The sequence below is a fragment of the Pieris brassicae genome, chromosome 10 (assembly GCF_905147105.1).
Source record: "Pieris brassicae chromosome 10, ilPieBrab1.1, whole genome shotgun sequence".
In the NCBI taxonomy this organism is placed as follows: Eukaryota; Metazoa; Arthropoda; class Insecta; order Lepidoptera; family Pieridae; genus Pieris; species Pieris brassicae.
Genome location: NC_059674.1, coordinates 5,091,593 through 5,112,326, shown reverse-complemented (window position 1 = coordinate 5,112,326; position 20,734 = coordinate 5,091,593). Strand labels below are relative to the sequence as shown.

The following is a 20,734-nucleotide window of genomic DNA, read 5'->3' as shown; positions in this document are numbered from 1 at the left end:
GACAAAGTTGACACTTCATGTAGTATACGTCGATCGCCAAATTATATTTTCTTTAGTACTTCTAACTTCGAATTTTTACTTTTTTTTACTCAAGGATAAAGTTTAATAAAAATATCATTAACTAAGCTAAGCTTATATTTAACACTCATATTAATGAAAAAACATATTATAATATCATGACTATTACGATATTCTATATCCTTTTTTCAATTTCCCGGTTTCTTGATATAAGTAAAACTTAATTTTTTAGACCAATCACTGTCATGCATTAGCTTCTATATTAAGGGATCTTAAATCTTATTGGCCGGAAAAATCGAATGATAGCCAGTAGCCACGCACGATGAATCAGACGACTGTCAACAGAAAATTTGCGCTATAAACATCAGAAACATAACAAAGAGACTAGTGTAAATACGAAAGGGGATAAACAGTAGACCGTTAACGTTTATCCTTACACATATTTTACAACGCATCGGTTCTCGAATTTTTATTTCAAGTGAAAATTTGATAGAAATAGTTATCTTATAAAACAAGTTTAACATAATCAAGAATGGCGACGCGAAAGTTGAATACGCTGGAGGATTTGAGTGGTAAGTTTTAACTTTTATTCAACGTAAATAAACAATAATTCATTTGAGCATGGCCCATGACTAATACAAAATTCACGTTTCTTATCAAAATTTACGATTTCGCGGGGTTTATAATTATTTATAGCTTGGGTGAATAAATTTCTAAGATATACTTACAACTGCGCAGTTGTTTTAGAAATTCTGCAACAGATGGGCTTTGTTTACTGCCTTTGTCCTTGGAATACTAGATACTTAAATACGTTCCACGTTCTAATGCCGAGGTTAAGTGCCTAAATCTAAACATTTACTTTTTATCGATTAAAGATAATGTATATTAAAATGATGGAAAGAGGAAATAATGCGTTTCTAATTACCGAGTAGGTACTTAAGATTGTGAAAGCAGTTTTTGTTTACAATAAAAAATGTATAATGTCCTAGAAAGTATAATTAATCAACAATTGTAAAAATACTCATGTTTATACTCACCATACCTGACGATAAAACTAAAGAAAGCTAAATAAATATTTAACTTAGTTTTCTAATATAACAGTTAGCACTAAAGCTGTTTTTATATGGTGCGTTAAATGCAAATAAATATAAAGTTCTGGCACTATGCTAATCTAAATACGAGAGTGCAAACCTCCCAATGGCAAATGAGGCTGACATCCCGTTAATGATCGAAAAAACGGTTTGATCTTGCGAAGCATGCTTGAAGCCTAAAAAATTCCTTGCCCATTCTCATTATTTTTCTTTATTACTTTATATAATGGAAACAAATATTTTAAATTCATAGCAAACCTACTACTCTTGGAACACAATTTTAGCTAAGTACTATGTAGATAAAAACAAGGCCATTGTGTTATCAGTACAAACATCATACGATTGTATTATGTAAAAGTTAAAACTGGGAATTAGCTATCTATACTCAAACATAGTTCAGGGTGAAATAAAGCTTAGACTTGACTGATAATGTTATTAGTTTAAAAAAATGTAAGGATATTGCAAAATGGAGTGTAATTACTATTGTGTACATTACATAGCAATTAAATGAAGTTCTTTTTTACCTCACCTATTTACAACATTTTATGAATATTATATTAAAGGTGTTAGGACTTGCTTGATTCTTAGTGTATATTTAAGTGATAGTTACTTGAAATTATGCAAGCTATAATTACGCTTAACTGGTATTTCCTTTGAGAGTGCATTATAAATCTCCTGGTTACAATATTATGTCAACTCAATAAAGACCAACCACTTGGAGTAATTGGAAAATTAGGCTGACATCATACAATTGGATGCTTGAGATTTGCTGGGGGTGACACGTGATATAGTTCATTGATCCATTTTATCTACACCCATGTCTATTGGATGTAGATAAAATATCCATCCATTTATAACATGTTTTAGCGAGTTTATGCAAAAATTTAATATTATTAAATGTATGGTGTGCGTCAGGCACAGAAGGCTGATCACCAACTTGCTGCTTTATATTCACCAGAGGTTATAAATTTTACCATTTAATTATTCATTTAACAAGACAATTTGGTGGTAAAATCAAACGTACATATATATAAATAATATAAATCTTTTGTCTTAACGTTTTAGTAGTTAATGTAAAGTATTATGGTCTTTAACGGTGTATATTCAAATTAATAATGTTTATTATAGTGTTAAGTTAGACATGTATCATTGGTTTGCTGATAACTTATCTAGTCTATTAGTGTAATGTCTGTCAAACATAGTGTTTAGCATTATAAGATAAATTATTTGTTTATAAATTATGTATCATTAGTGAACAAAACATGATATCTTCGACAGACAGAAAGTTGAATAGTGAAAAGCTTATTGCTACCTTTGTGAAAATCCTTTAAAATAAGATTATATTCAAATCAAATTCCTCAAGAGTTCATTGGCAAATTCTAATATTCATAACAAATAAAATGTTCAGTCAAAGATGTCACATAACCAGCAAAGAAACCAATTTTTGGCATGCAATGGTTTCCATTATTATAATATTTTGAAAATTAAAAAAAAAGTCCATTAAACACTGTATTGTGTATCCATATTTTGCGCATGCGTAACCAAACTCGCGACTCCTAAGTATCAGGGCGGCAGACCGTGTTAAAAGCATCCCCAAACAAAAGGTTTAATGACCTCACTCGAGACGTCTAGGTGCATGACCTTCAAGGTGATTAGTACTTGGCTTTTATGCACTTCTAGTGCTTATCATTTACTTTATACTCCATTTTAATTATATTTAAATTATATTAGCGAAGTTTGCTCGATTTTAAGATGATGCTTTTAATATGTGAACTTAAGTTTTTTAAGACCAATACAGGTCACCATAATTCAGACATTTCCAATCATAATTTTTCTTACAATGTTCTATGGTCTCTTAAGAACATTATTATGTACCTATTACGCCACGCTGTGTGTATTAGAAAATGACAACACGTGTAAACATTTTATGACGGATTACTAGAAATTATACACCTGCTTAATGATCACATTACCCAGCATTGATTGCAAGTAAAACTTAATAGGGTAAATTATATATTGTAAGTAAAATATTACGATATTTAACTACAATGAAAGTTCAAATTTTTAATTCGTGATCTACAGTCAACGCAAGCTGATTTGTGATCACGCTCACACGGCGTGTTAACTTTGTAGGGACGAGGTCTTGATGTTATATGTTATATTTACATGTTTATTTGATGTTATATTTACATCGGGAGGCTTGTAGCAGGCTTTCGACTTAAAAAAAAACACTTTTTGCAATAGTTTTTGGACGTTATCTTATCGCTGTTATTAATTTGTTCTTTTATTGTTTCGTTATCGAAATTGTATTTGTTATTTTATGTTTATTGATAACAATAAAAGTAATCCCCTTTTGACCTATAAAATCACTTATCACTAGATATTTTGTTTAATATTCCTATGTCAAGAATTCCTTGTCTTGTTTTTGAATTTTAAAAACGGAAGCAAAATTTATTTTTAATGTTAAAATAATTATAAACACAGGCCATGTGGATGCGCTGTGTTGTTGGTGGTTCGCCAAACACACCTCCTTCCTACACGTGCGATCCTGGTAATCATTATTTCTGTCTCTGACGTCAATTGTTTTATTGGAAAATGATATCATTCAAATGCGTTTCATCGTTCCTTCATCCCTCCGCTTGTTTATTCTCCGTTCCCGCGTGTTGGCCTAGTACTTTCAAGGTACGACTTTCATGTCTGAGGTTTTAGGTTCGACCCCTGGATTGCACCAAATGGATTTTCTGTCTATGTGCGCATTTAATTTAGTGAAGAAAAACGTCAACTTGCCTATAAGAAAAAAAAGTTGAAAGAGATCAGAAATCTGAGGCCCAGACTTAAAAGGTTGGCTTCATTTGTTTGTTTTTTACATTGAAAATTGATTTTTAACGATTGAGTATGGGATTCTTGGAGTACGACAACTGACAGTATAAATTTCTTTAACATTAAAACATTACAAATAATAAAAATGAATCCCTATTTCCCTTGGTCACGGCATCACGCGTGAACGGCTGGACCGATTTCGCTAATTATTTTTTTGTTGTGTTTGTTATTGTCAGGAAAAGGTTCTGAAAGGTTATGGAAGAAGAGAATTGCGCAGAAAATTAGAAAATTTAAGAATACTTTTGTTAGGATAGCAGTTTTTCGGTACATAGCGTGGAAAGGCGCTATTTCATATTATTCAAACTTTTTTTTCATGTAACCTTATGGCGTTTGACATATCATTGACAGAATGCGTGCTGCAAATATCGTCAAAGAGGATGTAAGAAAAATATCGTTTTAAATAAATGTTCCGATCGTAGTTATTATATTGATAAAATACATATGGCCAGTTATATGTCGCCTGTTCCCATGTCGAAATACCAACAAAACTATTTATATACGCGCCAGAAAAACAAACAAAGAATGTTGTATATCATGAAGCATTTTTAGTTAATTATACCAATTCGAAATCAATATTCATAGTTAACACCGGACAACGTCTGTCGGGTCCGCTAGTATTATAATAATCTCTAGCTATGTAATGCATAACTATACCTATCTATTTAATTTAAAGGTAGCATTGTACATAAATAACAATGGTTATTTACATAAAGTGTCATGACTCGTTGGTAATGTTAATTAATAAATAAATTTCAAATTAATAAACAATTTTTTTTTAATTTTAAACTGTTTCTCTGTACACCGAATCCAGTCATAAATAGTGCACTGTACTTTATATTTGAAAACATTGGGGTGACACACAGATAAACAAAACCAAATACAAAGCCCGCGCGCAGTGAATCACGTAGCAGCCAGTAAATAACGCCCTTCACCTCACTAATGAGGCTAACAGTGTGTACACAGACCCGTTTGTTTGGAACTTTTCTTTGTTAGGAAAATGGGACACTAATATAGATAACACATGATTTAATATTACATCGATATCTGCATCGTTAATCCTCATTTACCAAAGGTTTTGCCGATTCTTTTTAAGGGCCGATAGTTCGTATCAATTTTTATATTACATATATGAATATATTGTATTCTATTTTTACGTTCATATTATTTATGTTAAGGTTGTCTGGAAGAAACTGCCTTTTGCCGTGTGGAAAACGTACACGCTTGCAGTTGCACAGTTTTACATTCAGTTCATTTACAAAGTGATATTCTGAGTAGCAACTGTGTAACTTATCTGAGTACAGACGCATGCCTATGTATCTCTGTAACTGAGATTGTTATGCAGTCCGGATATAACGACTACAGATAGCCCGTTCATCGCCGTTATACCTGAAATCCTCTCGTATTTTCGTTTAATTGACACAACAATTTTGTTATTTCGAATAACATATAGATATTACATATAGACTCCTACCCGTTTGTCCCCCGTTCTATAAAAAAAACATATGTATACAAAAACATTTATTTTATTACACTTCGTTACCTTAAACATTGATACATATAAAAATAGGCTCCATATATTATTAGGGGCGGCCCTATCGCTAACATGCGATTTTATTCAGGCAACCCTTGTAAGAATAAATAAAAAAATAAGACCAACTGGGGGTAAAGAATAATAAAAAAAAGTGTATAAAAAATTTACAAAAGAATACATATAACACTAGAAATACTGACTAAAACTAAACTAAAATTTAAAAAGTAATAATATTAATGAAAATGTAAAATCCAAACGAGACAGAAAATTAAATTCTCAGAAAGAAATTTTTTAAATAAATTTAAAGACAGGTCGTCTGTTATCAAGACGTAAGGAGATCAAAAGGATACTTTGCACAGTAAAGCAGGAGTGATATAATTCAGTTTTATGAGTAGGAGTTACTGGTTAGGCTGCGAAATAAAACCTCTAACGGATATAAATGCATTATTTACTTAACTACGAATAGATATTTCTAGTGCGTTGACGCAATCCTGGTCAGTTATTTGAAGATTGTTTACTAATAACATGCTCTGTGCCACATAATATACGGGTATTTGTGTTATCAATAACTTTTCGTATGGTAGGTCCGAGTAAAACGATTCCAATTAAACAGAGATATTTTATTACAAAGAAACACACATAAGAATAATAATAATCAAAAGATAAATATACTAAAAAAATATGGAAAGAAAGACAGGAATAAGGCAGGTTTTAGTAGTTGGCAGTAACTGGCCCTAGCTCAGTATTATGCTGCGGAGGAAACGTGTTTATTTTATTTATTAAAGTTTACCACATCATACATTGTACTAAATCTAATGCATATTTTACAAAATCTTCCATCTAAAATGTATGACAATTGGAGTTAACATAAGTGTTTCAAAAAAAGAAAAAAAAATACAACTAAAACATATTCAAGATAAAATAAGCACACAATATAATTAGCAGAAATTTTAGGTAAAGTAGAAAAACAAAATAGGATTTAAAAAAATCATCAAAAATTAGGTTCAGCCCACTACCGAATATATTCAGCTCGGACAAACTCTGTTCAAACCGTTAAAATCTTGAAGAATTCGAAAGAGAAGTGTTTGTTTACGTACATACGTGTTCTCCAATATGCAATATTTTCTAATGGCGTATATATAATTAAAGTGTAAAGTGTCTAAGTGTGGACTTGGTTAATATCACGTATGACAGTTCCGTGTGCTATTGACTAATCGAATATTAATTGAGTCTCAATGAGGATGCCATTCCCGTGAGGCATTTCCTAATAATTGTTTGTAGGTTTGTGCCAACCAAATAGTTTTTATTGTATATATTTGTTGATTTAATCCATAGACAAAATGTATCTGAGAAAAGGATTTATTGAAAAACGTGTTTATGGTTCAATGCAATGTCTGTATTACAGGGTGCAAATCATACGACTAAAAATAATTATACTGAGAAACTGAACTCATTTCGACTTATAGCAGCGTTGATTTATTTCTATACATATATGTCTATAAGAATATTTCCTTAAAATGCCAAAAATATTTTGATGTTGCTTAAAAAAAATATGTAAAGGATTGAAATCTAAGCGACATCAAACAGTTGAAGTAATATTAGAGTTTTTTTCAATGAGATTGAAATTGTAGCAAAATAATCTACGTTTTATAAGATTATCGTTTATAAGTACATGACACTTAATACACGTTATTCCTGTTCCGACAATAGCAACAATTTTTCAATTACTAAATATAGAATCGTCTTTTGTGCTAAATATATTACAACTGCACAGATACACAGTATTGTCTATGTCATACAACGATATCTATGTAAAAAGCAAGTTGAATATTCAAAATCCTATTTTCTGATTGTATCTCTCTACATTAAGCGTTGCGGTAGCCAGTTACGGCAAAAGCGCTACGACTATACGGAGAACTATATCGAAATAATAGACAAATACATTACTTGCCTATATCACGTAACACATACAGAAATATGGCAACACTGATGTTTGTAGCTCCACTGTTTGTTTTTATTAAGAAAATTAAATGCATTCTATGTTTGACTTTTAAAGGGTACGTTTTCATTTTATTTTTTCTTTGTTTTTAATGTAATGCCCGTTGGCTGTCCTTATTTTAAAACTGGCGCTGGCAATACCTCAATCAATAATGGAATGTTCACGAAAGTGTTCACGAAATTTGAGACTAAAAATAAAATATGTTTATTATAGAACATAAGATGCAAGTATCACTTATTCCACGTCATTAAATTTGAATAGGTGATCCCAACTCATCGGCAAAGACAGAGGATGTAGGCCGAGAGAAAAGCATCCATAATCCTTGACTCTGTCTTATTTACGATTTCCATATCACCAGTTACATACGTTTGGTTTGTTATTCGAGTATTATTTCTGGATATATTCGTTCAAATTTATACAGCTGTTGGGGATTAAAAGTTTTGTCCTTGTATTGTTTAATTAAATTACGTCGCAACATGTTGCACGTTAATTTTAAGTAAATATATTATAATTAACGCTGGTATACATTATTACTTATTTCAGATGCCTTGCGTTTAAATAAAATAAAACTATTATTGTCTACGGTCATAGTGACGATCGCCATTTATCGAAGGAGATTCCATGACGACGAAGAATTATTTGCCTTTGGTTTGCAGTAGACGCAAAATTGTAACATTATTACACGACGTTTTGATGGCTTTATAACAATTAAATGCATTCATATAAGTATTGCTGTGTGTCTACATAAGAGAAATGCTTGGATATTATTTATACATCCTGTCGAGGCGGTATGCCATGGAAGGAGACCAACAGTTTTGTTCTTGTAAATAACAAGTGTAGTGACTAGGTGACACAATCATTGTTATTGTCCTAAGCTGCTGTGACGTCACCCCATTGTTTACTCCTGCGCACCTATCTGATAATGATCTTGTTTTGAAATTGACACTTCAGCTTCAAGAAACCTAACTTGTCTATTTTCTATTTTCTATTTATTATGTACAATAGATAAGTTATATAGAATATTCGAGAGAAATATATACGAAATTATATGAATTTACAATAATTATGATTTATTATTATTGTTTCCCTGAATCAGTTATAAACATGTATTTGCTTAATCTTTCTGAAGACCTCCTTAATCCACACTCGACATTTGTGCGTAGAGTCTTTTTTTAATATTAGGTCCTTACATATGAAATTGGCGTTTTGTATGGGAGGAACAAAAAGTCGAATATTTTTAAATATAATATATTTAATTAATCAAAGTATGAACCATTGTTTTCTATGCACTTTTGCCATCTTATAGGTAGCTCATTGATCCCTTTACTAAAAAAACCAGTCGGACGGGAATCAATAAAATCTGTGAAGGCGATTTGGACTGCCCCATCAGAGTTAAATTTTTTCCCTTGCAAGAAGTGGTCCAAATTTCGAAAAAATGGTAATCTGTTGGAGCAAGGTCCGGGGAGTACGGAAGAAGCCTTAGACATTCCAATTGAAGCTTTTCTAATTTGTTAGCCGTCTGTTGTGCAGTGTGTGGTCTAGCGTTGTCGTGAAGTAGCAGTGGCGTGGAGCGATTGACCAGCCTAGGTTGTTTAGTCGCTAGCTTTTCCATTATGGTTTGCAATTGCTGACAATAGACATCAGTCGTAATAGTCTGGCCAGATTTGAGAAAACTGCAATGAACAATACCGGCACTAGTCCACCAAACGCTTACAAGTAACTTTTTTGGGGTTAATTTTTCTGTTGGGGCAGGATTTGGCTGGCTGGCCAGGATCCAACCATTACGCTGAGCGCTTCCGATTATCGTAAAGAATCCATTTTTCACCACAGGTAATGATTCGGTTTAAAATACCTTCATTATTGTGCCGGTTCAGTAATGTAACGCAGCAGTCGACGCGCGTTTGCCGGTTTGCTTCAGTCAATTCGTGAGGTACCCACCTTTCAAGCTTTTTAATCTTCCCAATTTCCTTCAAGTGAATTAAAACAGTTTTATCACTAACACCGCAGCCTGCAGCTAACTCGGACGTGGTTTGCGATGGATCCGCTTCCACAATAGCCTTCAATACTTCATTATCAACTTGGGTCTCAGGCCGTCCACGGGGCTTGTTCTGCAGGTCGATATTTCCAGAACGAAAACGTTGGAACCAAAACCGAACATCACCGCCATACACATCATTCACCCTTCGAGTCGTTTCCGCAGCACTAGTGCCACGGCGGAACTCGTACTCGTAAATAATGCGATACTTTAAGTTTTCCATTTTGTAAAATGAGTGACGCAAACAGAAAAAAACAGAAGAAAAAACCAAATGAATGACGGTCATCGAAGCTCAAATACATGAGTAAATAGCTGTACAAATTTGAATTTGTAATTCCTTACCAAAGAGGAGAACATCGTGATTAAAGTGGCCATTACGAAATACGCCAATTTCATATGTAAGGACCTAATATATAATTTGCGGCTAACATCAACAAATTATTAGCTAGTAGTTTTTAAAATTATTAAAACAAGACAATTCTTAACTCAATATCATAGATATCCACCTACGTACCAGCTCATTCAAGAGTAATAACTTAGTGATTTTACAAGCTTTGAACAGTTCCTCTTCCTGTTGCGGACAACCTAGCTGGTAAGGTCTAGTGCATCCAGGTGAACTGGTTTGTATGAATCACAGTTGCGTCCTTTATTAGTGTTCATAATATTGTCGCCAAACATCGGCCTTGTGGCTTGAGCGTTCGATTCTCATCCCAGAGGTTTGAATTCCGGCTGTCCAATGGCCTTTACTTTCTATTTGTGCATTTCGCACTCGGTCCAACACGAAAAGAATTTATCGTTGGTAAATCTTTCCTTTGAACCAAAAAAGTCTTGGTATTAGATTTTTTATATGCAGAAATCTGACGCCATTACCGAGGGTTGTAGCAACATTAGTTTTTCTTTATATGAAAACATTTGTGTACTATATGTTGAGAATTAGTGATTAATTCTAATAATTTTATCACATGTAAATTACATAGTAAAAACCTCGTAAACAAAAACTGTGTCTGTAATATTGGAATTGGATGTTTAATAATTACATCCTGCTTTGCCTTGAATTATTAACGAAACATGGCTCTTTCAGAGATTATCAAAGTTTATTGCACTAATACAATTCGTTAATTGAACAGTTATATCCGTATGTTATTGCCAAAAGTCGACATGCCGCGCGTCACGATTCCTTCGATGGCGCTACGCAATTATTGCACATGCACCGTACATTCACATTTGCGCATACGCAGTGCTTTGTTTAATGTTTACGTTCGTAATTCAAAAATAATCTCAGTCTGCTTCGATAGCTCGGCGCGCGTGGACGCGCTGCCGGTGTATTTGATTTTTTTGTTGATCTTCATTTAGTGCGCAATAAATCTGTGTATTGTCTGTGACGTGTCACAACATGTACGAACCAAAGAGCGCAGTAGCGGTTGATGAACTTGGTAAATATTAACTATTGAATAAATTATTTCGGCGTTATCAGTGTTATTAATAGTATGTGATATTAATTTTTAATTAGCATAATTATTTTGTGGTTGTGGTTAATTGTATAACGATTCTAAATTTGAAACACTTAATACATTTTTTTGGAAAGAAATTTTTGATATCTTCTACCTAGCTTTGAAAGAATTTCCTGAGGAGGCAATAATCTTACTTTTAATATCAAAATGTATCGTCTTTATAATAAACACATTAATTATTCACAATAGAAATTCATGTTTTAATATCAGTTATATCCGGTGCAGAAGCTTGGTGAACGGGGACGTGGAGTTTCGCTTTACTCGATTCAATCTAGTTTGACTGGTTAAGGTTTCTCGTGTATTCGCTACTTTGTATAAAAATATAATTCCAAAATTATTTTAGTGTAAATATTCACAAGGCGTAAAAGAAGCCGGTTTTATGTTCGTTTATATCACATCTTGCAAGAAGTTAATTTACGCGAACATTTTATTTCTGTTGCTTTATCTAGAATTTAATTGCCTCCATTTTTGGTCATGTTTTCAAAGCAAACAAAATACTGTCGTCTCCTGTAGTTGGAACCTATTGTATTATGCAAATATATTAGTCTGAAAAATTTGTAAAAGCAATGCTAGATTCTTCTAGATCTGATGTGGATACGAAGAATACGTGCGTTTGCAAAGCTACTTGTTTTGAGGGCCTCATTTATTGCGTCTGTGTTCAATGCTAAATCGTTTTTTGATAAAACAATAAAATTTTATTTGTCCTTGAAATTTAGTTTGTAGATAAAAGTTGTATATTTATTTGAATTTTTCGCTTCGCTTTGCGTGTTAGCGTGTGTTAACAAGTATTACGAATAATATATGTATTATGTATAGTAATTATTAGACACGAATTGCCATTGATATACATTATTTCAATATAGGCCTCTTTTAAAGGTGATAAAAAATCAGAATTTATTTATTTGGTAATCATATGTTCTTTTTATATCTTTAGCTAATATAGTAAAGATAACGCTATAGATGGATTACATATGTATATACAATAAGGTTTGATGTCAAACATTGATGAAAGTAAATAAATAATATATTTAAATTATCTGTTAAAGGATTGAAAACTTTAAAGTATCTAATCTAGTTTTTTATTAATACTCTTATTTTGTATTACTTTAGATTAACTATATTTTTTATATAACATTTGGTTATGCACTAGCACTTTACTCATCATTTTTATTTTTTTAGTTTTTCCTCTTACCTTAGGATTGCCTGGAAGAGATCGTTTGTTAGCGATAAGGCCGCTCGTTGCTTACCTTATAATTTTTATGTGTTTGTAAAATAATCTAAAATCTCTAAGATTTATAAATAACTTGGCCCTGATACTACCGATTTAAAGTTAAGTACGTCTTATAGTATATGTTTATACCTTATTTATTGTTGTCTTTATTTATAAAAAATCCTATAAAAATATTTAATGAAGATAATCGCACATGAGAAAGCTTAATTTTGTTCGAAGACAAAAATACAGGTAGACAGTAGACACTCTATCCATATTGGTAAACAAATAGTAAACAAGCGAGGAATGCTGTAGGGACCGGTTCTGCCAAGCCGATACAAACACCCACTACGATCACACTACGACTCAGATATAACAACATACATTGGAACTGAATGAACTTTTACATCGTACTATAATAAATAAGAAATATATTAATTTTGTCTTCAAAAATACTAAGTAGTTTTGTGGATGTTCAAGCATAGCTCCACCGTCGTAGCGAAGCAAAAAAAAAAAACAACATGATTCATTCCCGTGTATAAATGAATGAATTATCAATTAATAGATTATTTAATTACACGACCAATCAATAGAAATACGTAATTACATTTACTTTAGAATATATTACGAAGTGCATGTTTAAGTCGGTCCATTTTATATGTCATTTTCTATGCTATGTTTCTTTGTGTAAATACCCTTGATACCGTTATACATATGTGTTATCCACCACAGAGTAAGTCACAACAGGTTGTGTGGGTATACCGTTTCTATAAATACTGTGTTTTTTTTTAAATATATATATCGATGCTCTTATATAGTAAATACAGTGTACACTCCATGTGACGTCTCTCGATTTAACGACGTACTTCCCAAAGCGTCGAAAACAATTGGCTTTTTGGTTGGTTTAGCTTGTTTTCACAATGATACACTCTACACAGCATTACACTCAATCTCAATAACGACAACAATTGAGTAATAAAAAACTTTTTAAGTTACTAAAGTTAGTAAAAACTGCGCAGCGGTGTACGTTCTTTTGTTGCTTTATTATCCTAGCCCACAATAAACTCGACTGTCGGCATCATGCATACGAATTTTCTAAGAAATTTTATTTTCTTTACAAATTGGGATTGCTTGCACGTGTAGACTGATGTTGACCACGACTAATAAGTAGGAGTCATGGATTATCTATACGTTTTTCTTCTCACCATTTCACGACAACTCTATAACGCCATAAAATGCACAGTCCCATCAGTGTCGTTATATAGAATTTACACTGTAATGGAATTTATTAGGTTAGAACGCCTCTCGTCGGTCAGTAGCCTTGAGCGTAATGGTCTGCAAGGAAGCATCTCCACCGATTTACCAGCCACATGATCGGTATATCTGGTTGGTGAACGGCCACGTGATCTTTTTTATAACACTGTGGTACAGTCGATACGAAAATCACGCATTCAATAAAAAGCAGTGGAGAATTGTTCTTTAAACATAACATAAATTTTAATATTATTTCGGAATACAGTGTAGATGATATTTGTAGTAGGAATAAATGAGACCATCTCGATTTTGCGCCCTAAAATTAAACTTGTGTAACAGACCGTAACTTAGATTAGATAATGATAAACATGTACGATATAGATTCGTTTTGGTTATTATAATATACTTAAAATAATTTAGTATTCAAGTAAATTCAAGATTAAATATTTTTGTTAAATGTTTCTGACTTTAAAAGGTTATAAATAGCCAGTTTTACTTTAAGATTTTTTATCTGTTATAAATTTATATTTAGTAAATGTTAAATCTCTTTCAAATTTATATGTTGAATTGGCAGTTTTGTGTCTTATGTTAATTCTGCGGTTACCTGGGAATTCCGTTAATCACCCCATTTCATTTGTCCAGTCCCAAATTGTTATACCTGCTTACGATAATACAAATACAAAGGAATCCTTTCAAATACAATATCATCGTGTGTTCCCCGAATTGCTGACAGCCCAACTTTGTAACGCCCCTCGACGGGATTGTTGTAGCTTAAATATTTAAAAATAAAAACTGTATATTGACACACATATTTATAAATGAAAGTAAAGAATGCAATTGAAACTTGTCTGATGAGATAAAGAGATACATTACTTGCTGTTATATATATTTCGGTTTAAAACATAGCAGCCATACACTACGTGTTTGTTGTTGTGTTGTGTTTAAAATACGCATGGTGTCATCGAATAGAAATATTTCTTTTATCTACACCGTGTACGGAACATGATTTGTGGTGTCAGAAAGTTACAATATACATCGAAAAGTGAATCGCAAATGTATCCCTTGTAACGCGAAAAAACTTTTGTATTCAGTGTCTTCAAATAATGTTAAATTGTAGTTAGTAAAAATACTATTCGCTTCTTCCAGAATCGTGGGTGGAGTTGAATTCTGGTGGGCTTAATGGGGCTGAGAATGAATACATTCGGTTACTGCGTGAGGCTCAGAGGGAGAGCCGGGACTCCTCTGTTCGTCACTCGCGAGCCTCCAGCATGAAGGGCAGGTAAAATTGGTTTCAAATAAATACATTAAAATCCACTTGACTCTGGTTTCCAAGAAGCCGAAAGAAAACTTAGCGTGAGATAAAGATGGAAAATATTCCTGTTTCGGTATAAAATTGTAAATAGTTTAAAGATATTTAATACATTTTGTAATATAAGTTAACCGTGCAATGTCATTTGTCTAAGTTCACTCGCGTGGAAATAATAGGTAACCAAATATCCTTTGTATTAATAAAATATTAATTAGTTTTCTGTGCTAATTCTTAGTTCTGAACATATTTTTGGATTATTTCATTAGAAGATGTTTTGTATTTAATTGTCCACGCGAACTTTGTTTCTCTTTGATATGATTGGTTAACTAAGCCTACGTTTTAGTAGCTACATACATATGGAACATTTGTTAAGCTACCCCATAGTGATGAAAACCTAACTACTAAATATTTGTATTATCTTTTTTTCCTTCCATTACACTTACCATAGAGTTAAAAAAATAAATTTAAAAACTCTTGAATTGGTTGCCGGCTATTTTCGAGTATAGCGCTTAGCAAAATATCATATTTTAGTATATATTCTGGGTAGTTGTCGCGTAAAAGGAAGATGTTTTTGACGTTTCGAGTTTAAATCTAAGAAGGAGTGTTTCGTCCTCAACAGCTGTAAATTGGCAATCTTTTACATGTATATGAAATATATGTGCATGGTTTCAGTCCTAAATCGCCGCCCAACAGTCCGAACCTCGAGCCCTCTACTGAAGATGAGCTGAAGGGAGTCTACATTAATTGTTGGAGGGTATGTTTGATGGTTTCAATAGCTATATGTTTAGCGTTATGCACTATACTATTAAAACTCAAACTTATATGTTGTCCAAATTCCAGGATGAATCCAACGATTGGGTTTGGGAATGGAGCAGCCGGCCTGACCAGCTGCCCCCTAAGTAAGTTATTTATTTAATAAAATCTGTAATTTATAATTATTTATCGGAATAATAATATTTCAGCAGCTTCAAAATAATAATATAACATCTATAGGATATCTATAGGCTTAGATATAAAGAAATAACTTTTTACTACAATGTGATGGTCTCAATTGGTTAAATTAACAATTATAGATAAAAAATGGGAGGAGGGATTTTTACAGTAACTTAATACAAATACGCCCTCAAAAAGTTCGCGGAATGACTGAATTAAACTATTTTTCCTTTTCAATGTATTCTCCCTTAACCTTAACATTTATCAGATCTGTCAAACAACTTATTAATACCGTCGAAAAAAAAAGATTTGTCTTGGTCATCAAAATAGGCCGAAATTGCAGACTTCACTATCATCATCGCAACAGTTTTCCACGTAGTTCATGCTTGATTTTTGGAATCAGATAATAGTCGATAGGGGCCAGGTCTGGTGTGTAGGTGGGTGACGCAGTTTTTCAAAACAGCATCGGTGAATAGCACCCGTCATAACATGGCTGGTATGCACGTCTTTAACAGCTTCTTTTAATTGATTTAGTAAACAAGCGTAGTATACTCCCGTCACGGAGGCACCACGTTCCTTGTAATCGATCAAAAGAATGCCTTCTGTATCCCAAAAGATCATCAGCATCATCTTTCCGTTCGATTGAGACACCTTGTACTTCTTAGGACGGGTGTGCCTTATGCCACTGCATCGACTCTTGCTCGACTCAGGTTCATAAGGTGAAACCAAGTTTCATTATCAGTAACAATTGGGCCCCTTTGCTGTTCACAGCGGTCCAAAAACTCCGACATTCTACCCGTTCACGTTTTTGATGAGCAGAAAGTATTTTCGGGACCCAACTTGCACAGACTTTAGTCAACTCAGGTTGTTGATGTAGGATGTTCAATACGGTTGTTTGTTTTACTCCAACTACTGCTGCAAGCTGTTTTATCTTTAGCCTCAATTGGCCGTCCAGGTCGCGGGTCTTCCTTGTTTGAAAAGGGCATGCCATTTATAAATCATGGTTTTACCAGGAGCGGAGTCTCCGATAAACAACTAACATCTTTTGTAAGATGGTTTGAGATGTCATTCCTTGTTTGCTATGGAACGGCGCTTTGTTCAATTTTTTCTAGTGGCTAGTCTCTACCCAACTTACCTGTTTACTCGTTGATACCTCAGGAGAATGGATATCCTAACAATGAGTCACTTTTAATTATAAGCGCCTACCTGGATGTGTAAACTCACCCCCGCCAACCCCGCCATTCCGCAAACTTTTTCACCGCCCGTCGTACAATAGAAAACTTATTAATATATAAACTAAAAAACTAAAGACATAATATAAACAAAACAAGAACACATAACGTAAACCTATTTATAACTAATTATAAATAATGCAATTCTTGCGAATTCAGCCAGTGCGCAAGACATGCGTAAATGGCGCTTCTCTGAGTAAATTTGTACGCGCTCGAGGCACTGCAAGCAATTGCGACAGCTTATATCCGAACATTATTTGGCACCCGCCCCAGTCTCCAACATTTCCGCATTACTCTAAGGACCTTAAAAATATATATTGTGATAGTAAGGTCTCTCTTTACCTCTAACTGGTTGTATCCTTCCATAGCCAAGACGACAATGTATACATAACTGGGTAAAATAACACTCCATACAACCACATGTATCTCGTAAATAGTTATATATAGTTAACAATTATTTTGCGTGATTTCCGTTCAAGAATTAAATCTTAAACTTTAGGAACTATGTACATATATATATATATATATATATATATATATATAGATATATATATATATATATATATATATATATATGTATATAAAGAATTAAAAATTTGTTAAATCCCTTAGCTTTTGGTGTTTTTTGTACTTTTAATTTATATACGAGTATATAAATTATATATTAAGCAATACAAAAAAAAAATATAATTTAGAATGGTGTTTTGCAGGGACTGGCGGTTCAAGCACCCGGTAAATGCTCGTGGACCTCCCTCTGCCACCTCCTCTATTGAGGTTCTGGAGCAGCAGGCTAATATGCAGCAGGTAAGATGGATTTAGTATTGTCTTCTATAGCGGAGATATTATTTTTTTTCACAAAAGGTGTATTTTATAACATTATCAAGATGATTACCGCAAATCCTACGACAGCCCTGTTTCTACACGGACCTTGCAATACACGTGGCACAGACAAAAAATTAAAAAAAAAAATGGTTTGCCTTAAAATACATTTTAACATTTATATGTATTCCCAGAGCCACTGTCTCTCCGTCCGTCGCACCTGCCTGTTTAGTCGCGGTGCTGTAGCGGCCGTTCTTGTCACCAACATTGTGTCTCTTCTCATTGGTGCTGGAATTGGGTAAGAGTAATTTTTAGCTCTGAGTAACTAATGTCGCTGTCAAATAAGCCTAATAATTACAAGAGTTCATCTAGTCAAATGGAAACGTTTTTTTCGTTAAGCTTATAGGATTCGATTTCTGGAGTAAAAAATAATCAGGTTACCACAAAAATAAATAAATTAATTTTACATTCTATAACATTTTGGTTCAATTTTGTCTGAAAAAATATTTTATTGATTCATAAAAGATAGATATATTTTTATTATTGAACCATAATATTCCATCTTAATGCAAAATAAACAAAAATGACAAATTTAAATAGTGATTATAATTCTTCATAATAGTTATTGCTTTAAGATTACGGTCCGTAAAGATATTTAGAAACCCTATATTATGTAGGTCAGTTATTTGCCTATTAGCATAAATGATAATGCAAAGCTTCGTCCAGTCTATTACCCTCATTTTCTTACAGGCAGATAGCCCGGAGTTCCTGGGTTTGATTCCCGGCGAAACAATATGTTCTTTTTGGTATATGCAGCTTAAACTTAATGATAAATAATATTCCTTACATTAAAGCAACATTAACTTTGCATTTGTAACGGACTCAAGATATTGATAAGATTTTTAAAAACCGTTATAGTTATTAGTGATTATAGAACCTTTACAAATTGCTATTTTTTATTACTTTTAGTAATTTTTTATAAATTTATTTGATGAGTATTATATTAAATGAAAAATAATATATTTTTCAGTGTTTGGTTGAGCAAAAAGGGGATGCTCCCTCCCAGACTGATTGTGCTGAACTGAATATATGAAAGACTGATATGATGGGTACAGGTATTACTATATTTTAATATTTACTTAAACTATGTCAATAATAGGTAAACTTTTTTCAATTATTTATATTGAATTTGTACTATGGACCAAAACAAAATGGGACCATGTTTTTTTATACTTTCCTTCGGTCTTGATAAGACTGGTAAATTGGATGGATGTAAAGTGTCAAAGTAATTAAAAAATTGAATACTAAAACGAATTTTAAAAACTGTTCCAAATAATAACACGAATAGAAAGCACATGTAAAAATATTAAATCTCCTAAAAATGCTAAGGTCCTTACTAAACATGTGTATTATGAAACAATATAGCTCTTGTATGTTGGTTAGGTGATATACCTGGTGCTGATCCCCGAAATACCCCTATGCTTCCCGAAAGAGTTATTGTTTCACTGGCCACTGGCCTAAGAATGCACAACCCCTGAGCAAGTTAAGTTTCTTAAATTTAATATGCTTTTTTTGTTTCAGATTGTAAGGTTTAGTAGCTAAAACGGTCACGCCTGGTGGGAAGATTAGAAAAAAAATAAAAAATAAAAAAAATAATAATCTTTGTATCTAGACGTAGATCTTTTGTATTGTATAAAAATTGATGTGATTGACTTTTTAACTATGTTTTAGTTGTCTTTTGATTTGGGGATAATCTTTATTCTACTTTTTTTTCTAACATGTCTTTTTTTATTTTCTGTTAACATAGGGGAATTTGTTTTTATTTCAGTCACATCGATTTTTGTAATGACACTTTTTATAATATTCTAGCGTATAAGTCTATTAAAGTAAGAGACAAGATTTTCTTTATTTTAAACAGGTGTTTATTTTTGCATTTTTTTATATTTTTCTATGTCAATGTAGCACAGATTTGATTTATAAAAATGTAGATTTTTTTTAATATCTGTTTCTTTCATAAAAAAAGCTTCTATTCCAAAATGTTGCCATGTATATTAAAATGATTTGAGGAAATGTTATATCTAATTAAAAATATTTAATAATAAGTTCATAATAGATGTTAACGTAGTAAAACATAGTTAATATTGTTTATCTTAACTGTGATTTCGACGTAATTACATTTTTATATGGGACCCAAATTGTATTCATTGTCACACATCACTAAGTTGCTCAATAACTGCTCATTCTATTCATATACAACATGGCCATAATTTAAAAAAAAATGGTGACCCTTCGTCACCTAGTAAAGAATAGATTGAACACCATATAATCCGAAGTCTATATATTTTTAATACCAAAATTTTATGACAAAATTAATTAAAATAAATTTTCAACTGATTGGAATGTTGAATTTTTGGATTTATTATAAATTATAAATAAAATATGTAATGATAAAGAATATTACTAAATTCAATGTTTTCATATCTGAAAATCAATGACGATTTATTTCAAGTAGAGCACTTAAATTATTATAGTAGTTATAGAATCGTAAAAGAATTATTTCCTTTGTATCATTGATTTTCATTTAGAGATATGTAAATAATTGTCATAATCCTAATCATTAGTTTTAAGCGCTTGAAGTAATTCAATAAATACGCATTTTAATAATAGACTCGAGTTTTATTTTTAAAGAACCTTTCCCCAGTAAATTTTACATGTATTTAAAACATACATGTAGGTACAGAAAGAAAAACCATCATAAAAATATATATATTTATTTGGAGGACGTATCACTCTTACTATATAACTATAGTAGTTTAATACAGATTTTTGTCCTCCTTAAGTATTCATGTGTTGCCAGAAAAAATATTGCAAGAGTATGTACGACCCAATAAGTATTTATATTGTATTATATA

General features: G+C 32.3%; 1 protein-coding gene across 3 annotated transcripts; it reads left to right on the top strand.

The window, feature by feature from the left end:
- Window positions 1-352: 352 nt before the first annotated feature.
- On the top strand, window positions 353-20,479 carry LOC123715187 (BCL2/adenovirus E1B 19 kDa protein-interacting protein 3). Of its 3 annotated transcripts, none has more exons than XM_045670087.1 (8): window positions 353-590; window positions 14,676-14,808; window positions 15,511-15,592; window positions 15,679-15,737; window positions 17,714-17,807; window positions 18,017-18,120; window positions 18,853-18,931; window positions 19,404-20,479. In XM_045670087.1, the coding sequence occupies exons 1-7, from the start codon at window positions 551-553 to the stop codon at window positions 18,905-18,907; spliced, it is 567 nt and encodes a 188-aa protein (XP_045526043.1). In that variant the 5' UTR covers window positions 353-550; the 3' UTR covers window positions 18,908-18,931; window positions 19,404-20,479. The 3 variants fall into 3 exon arrangements, with proteins under 3 accessions (XP_045526043.1, XP_045526041.1, XP_045526042.1); XM_045670085.1 differs by having other exon boundaries at window positions 354-590; window positions 18,853-18,937; window positions 19,404-20,478; XM_045670086.1 differs by lacking the exon at window positions 353-590 and adding an exon at window positions 10,822-10,987 and having other exon boundaries at window positions 18,853-18,937; window positions 19,404-20,478.
- Window positions 20,480-20,734: the final 255 nt, after the last annotated feature.

Coding starts and splice junctions, on each gene's coding strand:
- LOC123715187 (XM_045670087.1), top strand. CDS start 551: ATGGCGACGCGAAAGTTGAATACGCTGGAGGATTTGAGTG. Junction 15,738..17,713: donor CCTGACCAGCTGCCCCCTAA/GTAAGTTATTTA, acceptor GGTGTTTTGCAG/GGACTGGCGGTTCAAGCACC. Junction 18,121..18,852: donor CTCATTGGTGCTGGAATTGG/GTAAGAGTAATT, acceptor TATATTTTTCAG/TGTTTGGTTGAGCAAAAAGG.